Source organism: Martes martes (assembly GCF_963455335.1).
Source record: "Martes martes genome assembly, chromosome: 6".
NCBI lineage: Eukaryota > Metazoa > Chordata > Mammalia > Carnivora > Mustelidae > Martes > Martes martes.
In genome coordinates, this window is record NC_137893.1 from 9,331,848 (window position 1) to 9,352,728 (window position 20,881).

At 38.6% G+C, this 20,881-nt stretch overlaps 1 protein-coding gene across 2 annotated transcripts in view; it reads left to right on the forward strand.

The window, feature by feature from the left end:
* SERAC1 (serine active site containing 1) overlaps positions 1 to 20,881 on the forward strand; it is a 58,293-nt gene that overhangs the window by 3,572 nt on the left and 33,840 nt on the right. Inside the window, exons 2-8 of one of the 2 annotated variants that reach the window (XM_080807087.1) lie at positions 10,228 to 10,337; positions 10,497 to 10,786; positions 11,370 to 11,461; positions 14,161 to 14,197; positions 16,904 to 17,040; positions 18,200 to 18,289; positions 19,418 to 19,549. In XM_080807087.1, coding sequence (XP_080663213.1) covers positions 10,734 to 10,786; positions 11,370 to 11,461; positions 14,161 to 14,197; positions 16,904 to 17,040; positions 18,200 to 18,289; positions 19,418 to 19,549 — 541 coding nt within the window. In that variant the 5' untranslated portion in view covers positions 10,228 to 10,337; positions 10,497 to 10,733. The remainder of the gene's footprint in view (positions 1 to 10,227; positions 10,338 to 10,496; positions 10,787 to 11,369; positions 11,462 to 14,160; positions 14,198 to 16,903; positions 17,041 to 18,199; positions 18,290 to 19,417; positions 19,550 to 20,881) is intronic. The other variant, XM_080807088.1, reaches the window with a different exon arrangement.

Genomic DNA, 20,881 nt, shown 5'->3' on the forward strand with positions numbered 1-20,881 from the left:
CTCTCTACTCCACCAACCTGCAGTTTGTTTCCTGAGACCAAGAGTCTCTTAAGGTTTGTCCCCCTCTCTGGTTTTGTCTTGTTTCATTTTCCCCCTCCCTTTCCTTATGATCCTCTGTCTTGTTTCTCAAATTCCTCAAATCAGAGATCATATGATAATTGTCCCTCTCTGATTTATTTTGCTTAGCATAATACCCTCTAGTTTCATCCACGTTGGTGCAAATGGCAAGATTTCGTGGTCTTTTTGATGGCTGCATAATATTCCATTGTATATGTATACCACATGTTTATCCATTCATCTGTTGATGGACATCTAGGCTCTTTCCATAGTTTAGCTATTGTGGACATTGCTGCTATAAACATTCGGGTGCACGTCCCCCTTCGGGTCACTACATTTGTATCTTTAGGTTATATACCCAGTAGTGCAATTGCTGGGTCTTAGGGTAGCTCTATTTTCTACTTTTTGAGGAACCTCCCTGCTGTTTTCCAGAGTGGTTACACCAGCTTGCATTCCCACCAACAGTGTAGGAGGGTCCCCCTTTTCTCCGCATCCTCACCAACACCTGTTGTTTCCTGACTTGTTAATTTTAGCCATTCTGACTGGTGTGAGGTGGCATCTCACTGTGGTTTTGATTTGTATTTCCCTGATGCTGAGTGATGTCGAGCACTTTTTCAGGTGTCTGTTGGAAAGGCATATGGTCTTAAGGACACTTCTAAGAAGTTGCATGTGACACATCCACTGAGAGCCCATTAGCTGGTCTCTAATCAATGGTCACAATTAAGTAGAGGGAAAGATAGATAATGTAGTCTTTATTCAGTTATCTGTGTGCCCAGCTGCAATTCAGGGGTTTTTTGTTGTTGTTTGGTTGGTTGGTTGGTTGGTTTTAGTAAGAATGAAGAGGGAATGGGATATTTAGTTCCAGTTTGGTTTCTTCTCCAACCAGGGCAATGAAGCTACCGTTGTAAAAGCTCTGGTGACTTCCTTGTTGTTAAATTTAATGGAATTTTTGAGCATTTGTTTCATTTGGTTTTAATCTCTCCATTTTTACTTTCTGTGTCCTCAGAATTTCTCCTCCGTTCTCTACTTAAAACTAGTGTTGCATATTTAATGCAATCACAAGAATAATCCCAAAGACTTTTTTTAAAAATAGAAATTGACGGGGCACCTGGGTGGCTCAGTGGGTTAAAGCTGCTGCCTTCGGCTCAGGTCATGATCCTAGCGTCCTGGGATCGAGCCCCGCATCGGGCTCTCTGCTCAACAGGGAGCCTGCTTCCTCCCTTCTCTCTCTGCCTGCCTCTCTGCCTACTTGTGATCTGTCTGTCAAGTAAATAAATTTAAAAAAAATAAAAATAAAAATAGAAATTGACAAGCTGACTTTAAAATTATATGAATGTGCCAAAGACCTAGAATAGTCGATCTTGAAAAGGAAGAACAAAACCAGAGAACTTGTACTACCGAGCTTAAAGATTTATTATAGAACTCTAGTGATCAAGATGGTGTGGTATTTATATAAGGATAAACAAATGGATCAATGAAATGGAATAGAGTCCAGGATATGCCCATCCTTATATAGCCAACTGATTTTCAAACAAAGCACCAATCAGTTTAGTGAGGAAAGTAAAATGTTGTTTTGTATTTTTTAAAAAGATTTTATTTATTTATTTACAGACAGCGATCACAAGTAGGCAGAGAGGCAGGCAGAGAGAGAGAGGGGGAAGCAGGCTCCCTGCCGAGTAGAGAGCCCAATATGGGACTCGATCCCAGGACCCTGAGATCATGGCCTGAGCCGAAGGCAGAGGCTTTAACCCACTGAGCCACCCAGGTGCCCCGAAAGTAAAATGTTTTCAACAAATAATGCTGAACTATTGGATATCCATATGGGGGAAAAATGAACCCATTTCACCCAATATACAAATATTAATTTGAGATGGATCAAAGACCTAAAAGTAAAAGATAAAACAAACTTATAGGAGAATTTCTGTGACTTTGAAGTAGGCAGCAATATCTGAGACAGGACACAGAATGCAATAATGATGAAAGGAAAAAATCTGATAAAAGAGATGTTATGAAAATAAAACTTGTGTACATCAAAAAGTGCCTTTAAGAAAGTGAATAGACAGGTCACAGAAGAGGAGATGATATTTGCAGTATATATTGTACATATATCTGATAAAGAATTTGTTTCCAGAATGAATAAAGAGCTAGTAACTCATTCGAAACACCAATAATCCAAGTTAAGAATGAGTAAAAGAACAGACACTCCACACACCAATAAATGTAAATGGCCAACATGAATATGAAAAAGTGCTCAGCATCATTAGTTTCCAGGGACTTGCAAATTAAAAACACAAGGGGATACCCCACTAACACGGCTAAGACCAGAAAGGCTAATAGCTCCAATATCAGTGAGGATGTGGAACAGCGGGAACTCTCCTGCTCCTTCATTATTGGTTGCAGTGTGAAATGTACAATCATGTTGGAAAAATATCTGGCAGCATCTTATAAAGTTAAACATATACCTGCCTTATGACCCGGCAATTCCACTCCTAGGTACTTACCCAAGATCAATGAAAAATGAAAACATAGGTCTACAAGAAGTGTTATATCAGAATGCTTATAGTAGCTTATGGTAGGCAGAATACTGGCCCTTCATAAATATCAATGCCCAAATCCCTGGAACCTGTGAATATGTTACTTTGTATGGCAAAAAAAAGAACTTTGCAGATAGAAAGTTCTAGAACTTAAACTAGGGAGGTTATTTTAGGTTATCTGACAGGGCCTAATACCACATGAGTTCTTAAAAGTGGAATAGGAAAGCGGAAGTGTCAGAGATAAGGCAATGTGAAAAGGATAAACTATTGCCAGTTCTGAATTGTAGAATGCTACCTACAGAGGTCCAAGGGTGGCACGCCGACAACAGCTAGCAAGGAAACGAGGGCTTCAGTCTCACAGCTGCGTGGAACTGAATCCTGCCAACAGCCTGAGTGAGTGTGCAAGTGCATTCTCCCCTAGAGCTTTCAGTAAGTAACGCAGTCCTGGAACACCTTGGTTTCAGCCTCATGAGGGTGAAAACAGAAGTCCAATCTAAAGTAGTTCCTGAGAATCTGCATTTTAATAATCCGATAATCCTAAAATGACATTTGGATAAGCTCTTTCATATATATATATATATATACATATATATATATACCATTCTTCAATAAATTCACCCCAACAAATGGTTTCAATTAATAGTATGTGCTAATGACTCATGAGTCTATCTAGCTTAGACCTGTCTGAACTGAGATAATTTTTTTTTTTAAAGATTTTATTTTATTATTTACTTGACAGAGAGAGATCACAAGTAGGCAGAGAGGCAGGCAGAGAGGCAGGCAGAGAGAGAGGGGGAAGCAGGCTCCCCGCTGAGCAGAGAGGCCGATGCGGGGCTTGATCCCAGGACACTGGGATCATGATCCGAGCCAAAGGCAGAGGCCTTAACCCACTGAGCCACCCAGGCGCCCCTGAACTGAGATAATTTAATGGACATCTTTACATGAATATTTTATAGGAACCTTAATCTCACCATGTTGAAATTGGGAATACATCCTTCTCAAATCAGTTTCCATTCCTGTATTTCCCTATTTTGGTAAATATTAACCTGTATATACCCTTGCATACCCCAGTATTCCAAATCAGAAACTGGGAACCATAACCATCTCCTCCCTGGTATTCATTATTCTCCACCTTTTTCAAGTGATTATTAGATTCTGTTCTCTTAATAGTTCCTTAATCTGTTTTTTTTTTTCATCATTCTCAGAGCCACTGCTTTAAATCAAGTACATGTTTCTTTTTGATGATCATTAAATGCCTTCCTAGTAATTTTCCCCACTGCTGCTTTGGCTTTCCTCCAGCCTATTTTCAATCTTGTCAAGTTTGAAAAAAATTTTTTTACCATGTTACTCCATTTCTTAAGGTTAATCTCCCAATAGCTTCCCATAACTCAAGGTAAACTTCAGACACCTTAACTTAGCTGAAAAGGACTTTGATGATCTGTTAGCCCCTGCCTTCACTATTCCTGTTTTAGTAATCAATAGAATGAGCTGACATAAAATCAGTAAGGAGAAGAGCTGAAAAACACTACCAACCAATTGATAGACTTTTGTAGAGCCCTCTGCCCCCAAACAAACCAGAATATACATTCTTTTCAAGTGCATGTGGAACATTTGCCTAGACAGACCATATTCTGTGCCATAAAGCAAAGCACGTTTTTCAAGAATTGAAAATATACAAAGCCTGTTCACCAACCACAATGGAATTAAGCTAAAAATCAACAGACATATTTGGAAATTACCAAATACTTGGAAATTAACACACTTCTAAATATTCCATGGGTTGAAAAGGAAGTCACAATATAATTAGAAAATATATTTTTTGAAGATTTTATTTATTTGATAGAGCATGAGTGGTGTGAGGAGGAAGGGATAGGAAAAGGCAGACTCCCCTCTGAGCAGGGATTCCCAGCGTGGGGCTTGATCCCAGGACCCTGAGATTGTGACCTGAGCCACCCAGGCACCCCAGAAGATATTTTTAATTGAATGAAAAGAAAATAATAGTGTATCCAAACTTGAAGGATGCAGCCAAGCAGCACTTGAGAAGTCTTTAGTGTTAAATTCTGACAGAAAAGAAAGAACCTTAAATCAATGATTTAAGCTTCAGTTTTAAGATGCTTGGTTGGGGGGGCACCTGGGTGGCTCGGTCGTTAAGTGTCTGCCTTTGGCTCAGATCATGATCCCAGAGTCCTGGGATCGAGCCCTGCATCGGGCTCCCTGCTCAGTGGAAGCCTGCTTCTGCCTCTCTCGCTCCCCCTGCTTGTGTTCCCTCTCTCCATGTCAAATAAATAAATAAAATCTTAAAAAAAAAAAAAAAAGATGCTTGAGAAGGAAGAGGTATTTGAAATCAAAACAAGCAGAGAACAGAGACTAATAAAAGGAAATAAAACAGAAATAAAGGTAAATAAAGCACAGATCAATGAGCTTGATAATAGAAAAACAAGGTAATTCAATGAAACTAAAAGCTGCTTCTTTGAAAATATCAATAAAATTGATAAACCTCTAGCCATACAGGATAAGAAAAAAAGAGAAGACACAAATTGCCAAAATCAGGAATAAAAGAGAAGGCCTCATTTTAGATCCTAAGACCTTAAAAAGATAATACAGGAATATTTATTAAAACCTTTTAGGGAACAAAGAATACCAATTCTACATAAACTTTTCCAGAAATAGAAGAAGGTGGAATACTTATTAACTTATTTTATAAGACCAACATTACCTTCATGGGAAAATGAAAGATCTCACCCCAAAAAACCCTAGAGATTAGTATCTGTCATGAACATAGACACAGAAATCCCTAACAAAATACTAACAAATCAAATAAAACATATCTAATGTATCATTATTTCAACTTATTCTTAAAATATTAGTGTAACATATTAACAGACTACAGAAAATCACATGTTCACCTTAATAGATGCATAAAATGCTTTTGTCAAAATTCAGCAATTTAGGAATAGAAGGGAGTGTCCTCAAACAGGTAAAGGACATCTACAAAAAAGTCTACAGCTAACATCATCCTTAATGATGAAAGACTGGGAGATCCTCCCAAGATCAGGAACAATATAAGGATATCTGCTTTCACTACTCCTGTTTGGTATTTTACTGGAGGTCCTACCCCATCAAATAAAGCACGATTAAGAAATAGAAGGCATATAGATTGGAGAGGAAGAAATTGAACTGTTCCTATTCACAGGGAATATAATTGGGCATGTAGAAATCCTAAATAGTCACCCCCCTAAAAAAAATAAAAGTCCCAGAATTAATGAGTTGAGTTAGCAAGGTCACAGGATATAAGGAAATACACAGAATCAATCATTTTCATATATTAACAAAGAACAATTGGAAATTGAAATTAAAAAAGAAAAAATCCTGAAAGTATTTACAGTTGTACCAAAACCCGGGAAATACTTTGGTATAAAAATTTTAAAATACCTGGCAGTGTTTGTATGCTGGAAATGATCAAACATAAGTGGAAAAAAAAAAATGACAGAACAAATGGAGAGGTAATCCATGTTCATGGATTGGAAGACTCAGTATTAATCACAAACTCAGGAGAATTTTTTTTTGTAGAAATAAGATGATTCTAAAATTTATATGGAAAGACAAACTAGGATAGCTAAAACAATTTTCTAAAAGAACAATCAAGTTCAAGAAACATTACTTAATTTTAAGATTGCTATAAATCTATAATAATCAGGACAGTGTGGCATTGGAAAAGATGGGGTCAACATATAAATTAATGAAATAGTATGTAATAGTAGATACGTATACACATGGTCAATTTTGGGGGGCAAAGATGCAAAGGGAATTAAATGAGGAAATGGTAGTCTTTTCAACAAATGATTCTGAAACAATTGCATGTTTATATGAAAGAAAAAGAAAAAAAAAAGAAGAACCCTGATTAATACTCTTCACCCTATACGAAAATTCACTTAGAATAGATCATAAATTGAAATGTAAAAACCTAAAACTATTAATCTTATAGAGAAAGGTATAGGAAAATATCTTGGTGATCTTGGGTTAGGCAAAGATTTCTTTTTTGCAATAGCAAAAGCATGATCCATAAAGTAAAAATTGATTCATTTAACTTTATCAAAATTGAGAACTTTTGCTTTCTCTTTTTGATTTTTGAAGATTTTATTTATCCATTTGAAAGAGACAGAATACAAGCAAGGGGAGAGGCAGATGGAGAGAGAGAAGCAGACTCCCCACGGAGTTGGGAGCCCAATTTGGGGCTCGATCCCAGGACCTGGAGATCATGACGAGAGCCAAAGACAGATGCTTAACCATCTGAGCCACTCAGGCACCCCAGAGAACTTTTGCTTTCTAAAAACGCAGTTAAGACAATGAAAAGGCAAGCCATAGATTGGAAGAAAATATTTGTAAATTATAAATCTAATGAAGATTTTTTATACAGAATATATAAAGTATTCCTAAAACTCAATAAGAAAACAAACAGCCTTATTAGAAATGGACAAAAGATTTCAACAGACTCTTCACCAAAGGATAGAGATGGCAGATACAAAATATGGAAAGAGCCAAGATGTACACTGACGGATGAACAGATAAAGAAGATGTGGCACATATATACAATGGAATATTACTCAACCATCAAAAAGAAAGAAATCTTGCCATTTGCACTGAGGTGGATGGAACTAGAGAGTATTATGCTAAGTGAAGTAAGTCAGAGAAAGACAAATACCATATGATTTCACTAATATGTAGAATTTAAGAAACAAAACAGATGGATATAGGGGAAGGGAAGGAAAAATAAAATGAGGTAAAAACAGAGAAGGAGGCAAACCATAAAAGTGCTCACTCTAGAAGCTGTCAAGATTTATTTTAAAGATACAGGAATTAAGAAAGATGTTACCTCATTGATGTAAGTTTAGACAAATAGATCAGTTGAGCAAAATTGTCCAGAAATGAAGCCTATGTAGATTCGACCTTGGCATATGGAGGACTCTTCTAATCACTGAGGAAACTACAGTTTGGAAATAAATGGTCTTGGAATGTTTGATTTTATGAATATGATTATTTGATTTTAGACATTCTGGGTTTTAGGTGTTTGTGGTCCTTCAAAGTGGAAGTGTTCATTAGGCGGTTGAATGTGTATGCACCTGCAGCTTAGCAGACAGACCTGGGCTAGTTATAGAAATCTGGGAATCACAAGCTTATGGTAGAGCTTTTTGAGGAAAAAACTGAAATTACTCAGCCAGAGAGTGTAACCTGAGAGAAAAAGAGGAGAGTAGATGGAAGCCTTTGGAACACTAATATTTAAGGACCCGGTGGAGACAGCAGAGCCACCTGCCAGCCCAGTGAGGGCGGGGGCTCTATGGTCTTATTCACATCTCAGGTTTACGTTCCCAACAGATGATAGGTGCTCAACAAGTGTTTGTTGAATAAGTAATGGGATGTAGCAGCCAGACCTGTGAGAGTAAAACTAGAAGACACGGAGTCATAGTAGCAAGAGAAGAGGAGAGAAATGAAATGCTTCAGAAAAAGCAAAAGGATGACTGAAAAGTGGATTTAGGAGCAAAGATGTCACTCACTGGTGACCTTAAGCGGTGCTGTCAGTGCTAGAGAAGGACACTGGAGAAAGCATCTTAGGAAGGAAGGCGAGACAAGAGGCACTTGGATCGAGGGAGGGTTCCCCCCCCCCCAGTCATTTGTTTTTTGTTTTGTTTTTGTGTTTTGATGGGACAACATTGGAAATCCAGTATTTAGGGAGGAGGAATAGAGCTGAAAGAAAGGGAGTGAGGTTTAAGAAGAGAAAAGCAACTAATTAATGAATCAGGGTCCCTGTGGAAGTGAGAGAGATGAGACCTAGAATACGATTTCCCCTTGGAAAGGGAATAAGATCTTTTCCTCAGAAACTGGGAAGAACAATGGAGAAGATCCATTTGTAATCTGGAAAAGGCAGTGTAGATGAATATAGACGAATACACATTTGCAGGCCAGGATGGATTTACCGGGGAGTTACGAGCCTTCTGCTTTGGGTGATGCCTTACTTGCATGGGCCCCTCTGAGTGCTGTGAGTTACTAGGAGTTTTAATGTCCTGGGGGAGAGGGAACGCCACCTTGTAATCCAGAAACATTTCTATATAAGTATTTCTGACACATTGTCTAACAGAATCTCAGAAGAAAGGTATCAAAATTCCCAAGACTCCAGTCACTTATTATGATATCTTTTCTCATTCTAGATAACTTTCATTTTAGCACCTAGTTTAGTATTTGTGATTTTGTGTGTGTGTATGTTTTAAAGAGTCCCCCCATCCACCTTGAATAAATGTTAAGCCCCTTGATGCCTGGATATGTCTTTGCTTGTAGGTAAGGGGGCAGAGGTTGAGGGATTTCCTAGTTCTAACTTTCTCAGTCAAATAAAAGACAAGATCATTTGAGAGGATGGACTTAGGGAGAAGGCTTAGAAGGGTTTGTGGGTCATTTAGAGCAGTCTTTGTGGGGGTGAGGGGAGAGCTGATTAAGAACAGCAGAAATGAGTCTGAGAGCCCACTCCCAATTTGTCTTTTCTCCCTGAACCACTCCCTAACCTCCCTCCCCCCACTCCTCCAGCCCTTTCCCTGCACCCCATTTTGGCTGTCAGTGTAGGAACAAAGAAAGCACATGTTTCAGGCTAGGGTTGCAGGCTACTAGAAAGAGGAGGGGTCTAGGGGCGCCTGGGTGGTGTAGTCAGCTGAAGCATCCGACTCTTGGTTTCTGCTCAGGTCTGATCTCAGGGTCACGGGATCAGGCCCACATCAGGCTCCGTGCTCAGTGTGGAGTCTGCTTAAGTATCTCTCTATAAAATAAATAAATCTTAAAAAGGAAAAAAAAAAAAAAGGAGGGGTGTAGTACTGTTGAGGAAGGACGCGGAGAGTGATGTGTAGGGAGGGAAGGACAGCCTTCCCTCCCTGGGAGACTGGCTGCGCACTCCCAGGCAAGTACGGGATGGAAGTTGGGGCTGGAGAGCAGAGAAACCATCAACACTGAGGGAATGGAGGGAGAATCAGCGATGGAGCAGTTTATTCTGGAGAGAGCAGCAAGGGGCAGTGATGTCATCTGAGGAAACCAAGAAGGAAATAAGAGGAGGACATATTGCCAGTAGACTTAGCTTTATTCCGAGGATTTAGTAGGAAGGAAGCCTCCTGGGGTGGTGGTGGTGGGGTAGTATGTAAGTTAACGCTGAAGTTTTTTAGGCCAGAGAAGTAATAGCAAAGAGTATTTGTATAATGTTTTGTAGTTGATTGCTTTTGTAGCGTCAGGATTAAAAGAAGCAATAGGTAGTTTTGCTCGGCATTTTTGTTTTCCTTAAATTGTCATGTAGTAATGAAATTGCAAATCTGTACACAAACTCAAAGTAGTTTATGTTGCATTCTTCCCTGGTTTCATGAGCATCTACTTCATTGCAGTCCTTCCAACATTTTTACTCTATCCTTATGTCTCATGGAGAAGTAGTAGCAACCCATTTAACAAGTGATAAAATAAGAAACAATGACCTTTAAAATAGTGACCTTTAAAGTTTACCTCTGCCTACACCAGTTTGCTTAGTCATTAATTGATGTGCTGGAATTACAAGAAAAAATGTAAAAGATTTTTATTTTGTGTTCTCTCTTTCTCTTTCTCTTTTTTTTTTTAGTAGGCACCACGCCTAATGTGGAGCCCAACTCAGGGCTTGAACTCCCGACCCTGAGATCAGGACCTGAGCTGAGATCCAGAGCCGGATGCTTAACTGATTGAGCCACCCAGGTGCCCCTATTTTGTGCTATCTCTAACAGATATTTCTTACATATATATACCAAGTAATTTCCCCCTTATCCGTGTAAAGCTAGAACTTTTAATATGTTGAACCAAAAGACCTTTTCTCACACAAATCCCTCAATGCGCTTTTCTTCTTTACCTTTATAGCAGAAACAAAAGAAAGAAGTCTTTTCCAAAGACAGTCTGATATGATTCTAGAATACTGAGTTGTTCTAGAAACCGTTGCATCATATTTCAATCATCATTACTCAAGTCGATGAAGTTAGTTGAGCCACAGTTCTCCTTCTCTGATAGGATGCCAACAGTGAACAAAGATTTTAAACCATGCTGGGTACCATCCTGAGGGAGCTGGAGGAGAGCTAAATACTTCCATGGGTTCTAAGTATGTCTTCCATTCTGAGCGCCTTTCATTTCTGTAGGGCCTTCAGTCATCAAAGGTAAATATAAATATCTATTTTTGTATGTATATATATATTTTAAAAGATATTGAAAAAATTTTAAATTCTGTATTGACATTCTGATTAATAATTGGTGTTTTTCTGCTTCGTAACAATCATTGTTCACAGTTGGACTCAGTTTGAAGAATAATCAAAGTACTAACAAAATACTATTCTAGCATGTCTTTTTTAAGGATGGAATTTCTTTTTTAAAAGCTTTTTTTTTTTTTTTTTAAGATTTTATTTATTTATTTGACAAGCAGAGATCACAAGTAGGCAGAGAGGCAGGCAGAGAGAGAGAGAGAGAGAGAGAGAGGAGGAAACAGGCTCCCCACAGAGCAGAGAGCCCAATGCGGGGCTCGATCCCAGGACCCTGGGATCATGACCCGAGCCGAAGGCAGAGGCTTAACCCACTGAGCCACCCAGGTGCCCCGGAATTTCTTTTTTAATGGAAAAGTTTTTTTCCTGGTCTTGAAAAATCTAACTCTATAGGCAATCCACTGTGATTGTGACATGTTCTTATAGTTAAATGTTTTTAATTAACTCTCAAGTTAAATTTGTTTTAATTGTTCTAAATATACAGAATGTCCCTGGCTGCTTATTGTATCATCTGTTGCAGAAGAATAGGAACCTTAACTCCTCCGCCCAAAAGTACCACATACCGGAGAGATATCAGTGAGTACAGTTGAAACAGTATTTCTTTTTTTTTTTTTTTTTAAAGATTTTTTATTTATTTATTTGACAGACAGATCACGAGTAGGCAGAGAGGCAGGCAGAGAGAGAGAGGAGGAAGCAGGCTCCCCGCTGAGCAGAGAGCCCAATGTGGGGCTCAATCCCAGGACCCTGAGCTCATGACCTGAGCTGAAGGCAGAGGCTTTAACCCACTGAGCCACCCAGGCACCCCAGTTGAAACAGTATTTCTTAAAGAAACTTTGCTAGAATGGTGGCTGAGTTTTCCACGTGGCCTCCTCAAAAATTTACTTAATCCATGATAAATCTCATATTTGTTTCTGTCTGTTCTATACCATTGGTGTACCCCAAATTTGTAGGACCAGAGCCACAAATACTCCTTTTTCTTGGGAATCTTTTTCCTCCCCTGTTTTTTGTCAGATTCAGGCTCATCCTTTCAAACTCAAGTATCACTACACTCTCATTATTAAGTTTCTGCAAAACAAGGAGGCAGGCACATATATTAGGTTCTGGGAATTCAGTAGTGAGCAGAAATGTTGTGCTTGTCCAATGGGAGGTTGGGATCTAGTGCTGGTCTATCTTTATTTGTAAATCTTTATTTACCTTATTTATTATTGATCTTTATTTGCAAAAGAGAAGATAGGCCTAGATCACCTTTCATTCATTTGGCAAATTATTTATTTACTGTCTGCTATGTGCCAGGTACCATTCTAGGCCCTGAGGATACAATATGGATTAAGACAAAGTCCCTGTCTTCATGGAGTTTCTGTTTGTTCTTTAAGATAAATCTTTGTTTTAGGATAGATCCTTTTCATGTAGAAAATTCTATGATTTTGTATTTTAAATATAAAAAGGGGTTGGGACATTGAAAGGGAGCTTTTCTTCTCTCATCATTCTTAAAGAATGAAGAGCAGTGAATTTAGGATGAGAGAGTAGTGAATTTAGATAGGAGAAAGGCTGTGAGACTGTATTCTGTTCCCAGGACCCAGTGAAAAACGAAACATAGCAAGCAGTAGAGAGGGAAACAAGCTGCTCCCAGGGCCCACAGGGTTGGGTGGGGTTTGGGGGTGGGAAGGACACCATCTTAGAATGAAAAATAAGCTAGAGGAGTCCCACAGTCAGGAAGCTCTGGCACAGCTTCTGATCTCATCCCTTCAGACCTCCTCAAACTGTACCCTTCCCAATTCTGGAACCACTACTAAGGTCTCAGAGTTTGGGAGGAATGTCCCTCTCCCTTGCCTGATGTCTAGAGAAGTTGATTGAGTTGAGTTTCTTATCCCTCTGTAGGGAGGATAAATGTGTTCTCAGTAGCCTTAAGTGGAAACTCTGACGATGTGCTACCTCTACACATCCAGTAAGTTAAAAGTTATGTAGGTTTTGCAGGCAAGTAGCAGGACCTGATGCTTACGGGTAATGTATCCGTAAAGGTTGTGTTCGGGGCATATAATAGAAACTTGCCTGCAGTGGCTTAAATTAGTAAAGTTCTCATTTTTTTTTATTTAACAAGGAGTTAAGATAGAGACAATTTAGAGCAGGAACCACAGTTCAGCAATCCTCCTGTCTTCCTGCTCCATGATGTTTATTGTCCTTATGGTCCCAAGATGGTTGCTGAATCTCTAGACATCAAGGAGGCAGAAAGGCCAAAAGTCATCTTATGAAGCTTTGTCTTTTTTTGGGGGGAGGGATCTCTACTCACAGACCTCCGTCTATATCTGACGGGCTACACCTGTGTTGCATGGCCCACCATAGCTGCAAGAGTTGGGGATTCGAATATTTTTAGATAGTAATTAAGTTGTGTTAGTGAGGATTAAGGGGCTTATGTGTATTGAAAAAACAGCTAGCTGTGTCTTCCACTAGGATGTATATATATTTTTAAAGATTTTATTTATTTAACAGGCAGAGACGCAGTGAGAAGGGGAACACAAGCAGGGGGAGTGGGAGAGGAGAAGTAGGCTTCCCACCAAGCAGGGAGCCCAATGTGGGGCTCAATCCCAGGACCCTGGGATCGTGACCTGAGTTGAAGACAGATGCTTAATGACTGAGCCACCCACGTGCCCCAGGATATTTTTTTTTTATATTAAAACAAAAGTTTTCCAAGTTCCAAACAAAAAAATTTTTAAGTAAACTTGTAGAATGTAACCAGTATTTTTAATGGGGCTGTATACATAAGACACTTAAACATCAACTGCAAAGTAGTTACTTTGGGAAAAGTCATTTTGTGTCCTTGCTTCGCAAACATGATCCCCCCAGTATCATCCTAGTGGTGATAGAATTGTCCCCATTCCCTTATTTAATTGGTTGTGACGTAGGAGTCAGAAGGCATGTTAGCTTCACGGCAGTCGCATTCAGTGGAAGCGCTGTAGGCCTGGCAACATCCCGGGTGCGGTAGCACTGGAGTCTCCACTGGTTTGCTGGGGATGACAGAGTGAGAGACACAAGAGAGGGAGAACAGTAGGAAGTGAGAATGAGTATGAAATACAGAGTATATTTTTGTACCCAGTGCTTGTTGGTTCCTCTGTCTGTCTGGGGACAGGAAGCCTGTGTTGATAGTAATCATATTCCGGGAAAAATATCAGTAACTTCTTAACCAATTATATAATACAGGTAGAGACACTGTTGCCCATTTCCTGTCACATTTTAAAAATAAAGTTCATCACATTGACTTTTTTCCTTTCTTTTTGAAGGAAATGTAATAAAGTTTACTGGATCACTTATTTTAGGGTAAGTGTCAACTATGAAATGTTCATTGGCTTCTTTATGCTATTTGAAATCCCAGTGGAAGTGGTTTACAGTAGCATGGGGTGGCAAATAGGTATAGATTTTGGAATTAGGCAGATTAACCACTGGTTTTACCACTTCAGTGTCATCTCGATCCAGTTACTTAACTGGCTGAGAGGTGTCTTATCTTTGGTCGAAGGGTACGATGAGGACTCTACCCACCAGGCACTGTTGCTCTGAGAAGAGCACTGGACTCCATATGGGGCAGGGCCTCACTAATTTGCTTTCGCATATCTAAAATCACATCTTGTGTTAGGTTCTAACGTGGGTCAGAGAGGTGAAAATTGACTGTAGCGAAAATTATTTTTGAAAACCCCTTAAATCACCATAGAGCTCTCATGAAAGAAGATTGAGGCTGGCGGAGAAAACCAGCAGTTTGACATCCTTCATCTGATGCTCTTCAGAGGTGCCTGCCTAATGAATGGAGTGACCTTCTTCCCCTTTTTTGGAAGGGGGAGTGTACATGTTAATATATGTCTAATGCTATTCCACTGTATTTGTAAATACTCTTTTTCACTATTATACATATAACATCATATGTATATACACACATACAACTCTGAAATGCTGAAGTGTTATAGGAGATGCATTTGGCATTTTATTCAAATATATACATTTCTCCATGACACTAATACAAGACAAAACACAGTTAGATGACTTTTCCCTTTGAATCATTCCAGGCAAAAGATATAGTCATGTACTTTGTCTGTTTCACAATTATATTCAGGAATCTAATGAAAATTAATCACATAATTTCTAGTAAAGAATTTTTCTTTCATGGAAAGCACAATAAAAATATTGAATGCATTTGCTCTTTTTGGGTGCTCCGATCTATCAGAGATTTTTTTTTTTAATTTATTTATTTTAGACAGAGAGAGCACAAGCAAGGGGAGAGGCAGAGGGAGAGGGAAAAGCAGACTCCCCACTGATCCGGGAACCTGACATGGGGCTCGATCCCAGGATCTGGAGAGCATGACCCACGCAAAGGCAGATGCTCAACCATCTGAGCCACCCAGGCAGCCCGAGGAGAGGATTCTTTAGAGCTTTCTGTTTCTCTGGTTCCGGCCAGTGTCTGTCCCTTCTGTCTCACCTGCTTTAACTTTGGGGTTAAAGGTCAGGAGAATATATGGTATATTCTTAGTATAACTGATGTTATACAGCCCTGAATCCAGACAGTGCAGCCTTTGTGTCTGGAATTAGGGAGTGTGTATGTCAGTCTGATCAGGAAAAAAAAAAAAAACCTTCATTTTGGGTACATAACAAAGAACGTTGTATTTCACAACTAAAAATTGACTTTAGGCCTAGCTCTTAGGAGGAATATGTTGGTGATGGGAGTACAGATTGGCTAAACTTTTTAGAAAAAGAGTTTGGCATTACCTAATCAAGTTGAATAGTATGTATACTGTCAGAAGGTCTGTAATTCTCCTTTTTAGATGAGTATCCCAGAACAACATATACAGATGTGTACAGTGTAGATGTGTAAGGTGTGTAAGAGGATTATTTGTAACAGACTCGAACTAGAAAGTCCCTGAATGCCCTTCTGTGGTGGGATGGGTAAGCTGTGGTATAGCCATCCCATCACCGAGTCACATACCATATGAAAATATACACGTATGAACTCCTCACACAGCAGCCCCATGAACGAATGTCACAGACAAGAGGCTGAGCAGAAGAATATGTACAGTGTCCCTCCATCCCGATGAAGCCCACAGACAGACAAAATAAGCTCTGTTGTTTAAGGATGCATGTATAGATGGCAAAGTATAAAGCGAAACAAGGACATTATTGTAATAAAAGTCAAAGTAGTAACTAGCTATAGGATGAGAGAGTGGGTCAAGATGAGGGAAGGGCACACTGTGGGCTTCTGGGGTACTGTTAATGCTTTTTGCCTGGATATTGTAATTTTATTATTATTATTATTATTATTATTATTTTAAAAGATTTTATCTGTCTATTTGATAGAGATCACAAGTAGGCAAGAGGCAGGCAGAGAGAGAGGGGGAAGCAGGCTCCCCACTGAGCAGAGAGAGAGCCTGATGCGGGGCTCGATCCCAGGACTCTGGGATCATGACCTGAGCCGAAGACAGGGGCTTAACCCACTGAGCCACCCAGACGCCCCTGTAATTATTATTATTCATAAAGTAGACACATTTGTGCTTGCATTTATATGTATGTATATAGAGTCTGTTATATGCATACATACTATTATATTATGTATGTGTATATATTATGTTTCCCAACAAGGAGAATGAAAAATTCCACAACAGAAAGCTTATTAAAAAAGACTGGCTCAATCAATAGGGTATATGTTGAGGAAATTTCTCTTCGTCATGGGATGCAAATCGCTAGTGTATATAAAACTTTTCATTCCAAAAGCTTGATTTCACTCAGTGTTTACTAAGCACTTATTTTTCCCATCCTTTTTTTGGGAAATTCTGCCCTTCAGCCTTTTTTTACCACTTGCAGGAGATATTATTCTCAACCCATAGGTTCAAGAGCTCAGCTGTTGTATAGGTCGAGCCATTCAGTTTATGTGGTGCTCAGTAATCCGATGAGCTCCGTAACCAATATCATGCTGGAAAAAAAAAAGTGGCTCTTGTGTTACCTTTAGAGCATGTACTTATGATGAATTTTTTGTTCCTTTTACAGCAGTTCTTTATTTCTTACCTATGAAGTTTGGGCCCTGAAGAAATCTTTGACGTTAGATACTCAAGTAGTAGAAAGAGAAAAAATGAAGTCCTATATATATGTGCACACAGTTTCTTTAGATGACAGAGAAAATTATGGTAAGTTTATGGTAAAGTAATCCCATTTCTGTGAAAAGTGGGAGCTAGTTATTAACTTTTAAAATGACTATTAAAAACACAATATTAACAAGGTAGGTTTAGCTCATTCTAAGAGTCAACTATGAGAACTAAGTTCCTAAAGAAGTAGTTGAAGACCAAATTTTGGACTTCTATATTTAACTCAGGTTTGCAACTCTCCCTAGCCGGCTGTTTTAATCTAAACTTGGAATTCCACACCGTAGTGGAGGTCAGGTCAGAGGCTGACCTTCAGTTCGCCAAGTATAGAAACATGATTTTGTCACTTAGCTCAGTTATATTCTTGGCCTTAAGGAATTTATTCATGCAAACTAAAATCATGGCATGGATTCATAAATCTGAATACCAACTTATTAAAGAGGGAAAAAAGAGTTTGTCACGGAGGCTGGAAAACTTGTCTTTACTAGTCCGAACATTCCTCTTCTCTGTGTTTAGGTCACAGGGAAACCTAATTAGTAACCAGACAGTTGCTTGATGAACATGAACTTTTAGAGCAGAGGCCTATCTTTTCATCAAAGTATGGTAGCTTGGTGAGTCACTACCCTTGACTTACAGCTGCCTGTTCCTGTAGTGTTGGCCAGACTAACCTTGCCCGTTACAACATTATGTTCTCTGAGTGGGGCAGATTTCACTCTTCCCTTTCTACAGCTGTATAAATTGCCATCTGTCCTGTTTGTATTTATTGCCTCACCTAGTGTGTTACAATTTCAATTACACAGATAATTTTTATAGTTCACAATTTATCCATATAGCAAAGCTTCTTCCCCATAGTAGGGCATCTCCATAGTAAGGCATCTCCAAATTTCAGTTTGGGAAGGGCTGTTGTTCGGGGACATTTTCCTGAATGTAGCTGATCTTATGTCACATCTGAGAATTTGTTAGCTTTAGTTAGTGTTTTTGTTTTTGTTTAGTTTTTAACCTTTTTCCGGACTTGGAGAGCAGGCTTATTTGGGGATCTAGAGCTCTGTGTTCACATAATGGTTTTAGTTGTTTTGATAGTGACCCTAAAAAACTATTTTATATTTTTTGAAAAAATTTAGAGTTTATACATTTTTCTTTAAAGTAGGGAAGTGTAGCATTAAGAGCATATACTTGGTTTTATCTTAATTTGTAATCGTCTTAGGAATCACCTACCAGGCAAGAAAAGAGCTTCACAAAGCGGTAAGAAAAGTATTGGCAACATCAGCCAAGATACTGCGCGGCCCATTTGCTGGTAAGTATCAAATATTTAACTTGGAGTCTTTATCAATGATCTGAAAGTCATCTGATGATCAACTTGAGATCTTTTTTTCTTATCCCATTTCTTATACTGACATTTATTATAGCTATAGGAAATTGAGTGACGTTATTTTCTTGGGCTATATTTAATTTTAAGGGTCATTTTAATTTTGTTGCCTTGGACAGTCTTCTTCTTTCTACTTTGTGGATGTATTATTGTTAGATAATTGTAAATAAATATTGAGACTAAATATAACCTTTTCTCTTAAGTGCTTTAAAATTTTAAATTTGTTAGAAAATCACTCCCTACTTTCTCATACATGAGAATATTGCATCAATAATGTAGATTTTACAAACAAATCTACAATTAGAGCTAGATATGGAAGAGCTTACTTGATCTCTTTAAAAAGTTGCCATCATGAAAAAGAAAGGTGAGAAATTTTTCAAGAATTAAAAGATACTAAAGAGACTTAATCAAATCCTGGTTTTAAAGAACAGCACTGAAGGTATTTTTTGAACACTTGGAGAAATTTGAATATGGAGTTAGACTGGATTTAAATGGTTTTGGAAGATTTTCATTAATGTACGTGGGTGTTGTCGTGGCATTGTGAGTATATTGGAGAAGGCAGGCTTATTCTTAGGAGATTGGGATTGACTAAGAAATGATCAAATGTTCCATCTGCAACTTCCTTTCACATGTTTTAGAGAAAAAATACACATCCATATAGATTAAGCAGATATGGAAACATGAAATTTATTAAATATAGTTGTAAACATATGGATGTTAATGTATTATTCTTTTAATTCTTCCATATGTTCAATATTTTTCACAGTGAAAAGTTTTTTAGGGAAAAAGAGCAGCAACAAAAAAGAGATGAGGTTGTGAAGGCAACTTAGTATATAAAACGAAAGCACCTGATAATCTACAAAATAAATATTAACAAAATAATATGACAGAGCTAGAACAAACCTGTCAGTCACTATTAGTACCTGGAAATGGAATTCAGTCTCTCATTATAGATTTCAAGTGCTTACAACTTATCATCTTAAATAAGTGGGAGGAAAACATGTTTTAACTGTTCACACTGTTTATGTTGTATTCTTCTTTTTTCTTTTTGCAAAGACCCCTTTAGTACAGTTGATGTCGAGGATCACGAGTGTGCTGTGTGGCTGCTCCTAAGGAAGAGCCAGTCGGGGGACAGAGCCGCGCGGCTGCAGGCCGTGCAGGAAATGTCGGAGACCCATCACTGGCACGGTAACACGGCCCTCCGAGCACCTGCCGCGCCGCCTGCTTGCTTCTGTTTGCTGATACCAGGGGACAGAAAGGAGATGTCAGGGAAGGAAAATGATTCAGGAAATCTGAATATGAAAATTTTAAAAAACTCCACGGATAGAGAAAGTAGAAAACTGCTGGCCTGGTAGCCAGATGTGTTTGATAAGAACAGGCTCAAAATTGAGGAAGATGTATTTGTGTAACTTTCTACCAGAACGAAGTTTTACCTGGTTAGAGAAACTCTTGGTGCTGATAGTGATAGCCTTATTCTATATTTGCATTTTCTTTTGGTTCATGTTTAACAAAATATATTTTAATTGCTTGCCACACCATAGAGTTATACTTGTTTTCACTGAAGCAAGTTACTTTGTTTTAAGACTGAGTCAAATGTACCTGATTCATGTGTGTGTATTATTTTTAAAGGAAGATTTAAAATATTTAATTGTATTTAAAAATTGCGAGTTCTGCAGTAAAAGTACATGAGCAAGAGTTCAGATCTGCTCTGATTACAGTACAGGGACTAAAGTATACTCTCTCAGTAGAGTCATCTTATAAAATGGGGTAAACAAAAAAATATTTTCAGAGAAAAGTATCAGAACAAGATCTTTGCCTCCATACAAGTTGAATTGATTGGTGGTTATAATTACAGTAACTTATATTTTTTTAATTTTTATTTTTTAAAGACATATTTTTTAAAAGTTTATTTTTTTGACACAGAGAGAGAGGACACAAGCAGTGGGAACAGCAAAGGGAGAGGGAGAAGCAGAGGGAGAGGGAGAAGCAGGCTCACCTTGAGCAGGGAACGTGATATGAGACTCGATCCCAGGACCCTGGCATCTTAACCTGAGCCGAAGGCAGATGCCCAACCAACTGAGCCACCCAGGTGCCTCTAATTACAATAACTTATAATATTATGTATTTATATACATATATATAAAATATTAAATAATTTATAAGCTTTTTCACTGTGAGTGAAGACTTAGAATAAAAATCTTTTTAAAAATGTAGGGGTGCTTGGGTGGCTCAGTCAGTTAAGCATCTGCCTTTAACTCAAGTCATGTTCTCAGGGTCCTAGAATCGAGCCCTGCATAGGGTTCCCTGCTCAGCGGGGAGTCTGCTTCTCCCTCTCCCTTTCCCCCTCTCCCCCCAACCCCTGCTTGTGCACACACTGTCTCTCTCTCTCTGTCTCTCAAAATAAATAAATAAAATCTTTAAAAAAAGTCTACCTTCCAGGACTCCATTTCAGACTTACTATATCAGAAAAATCAGAGTTGGAGCCCAGGCACATAGATTTTGGGAAAATTCCCCACTTGA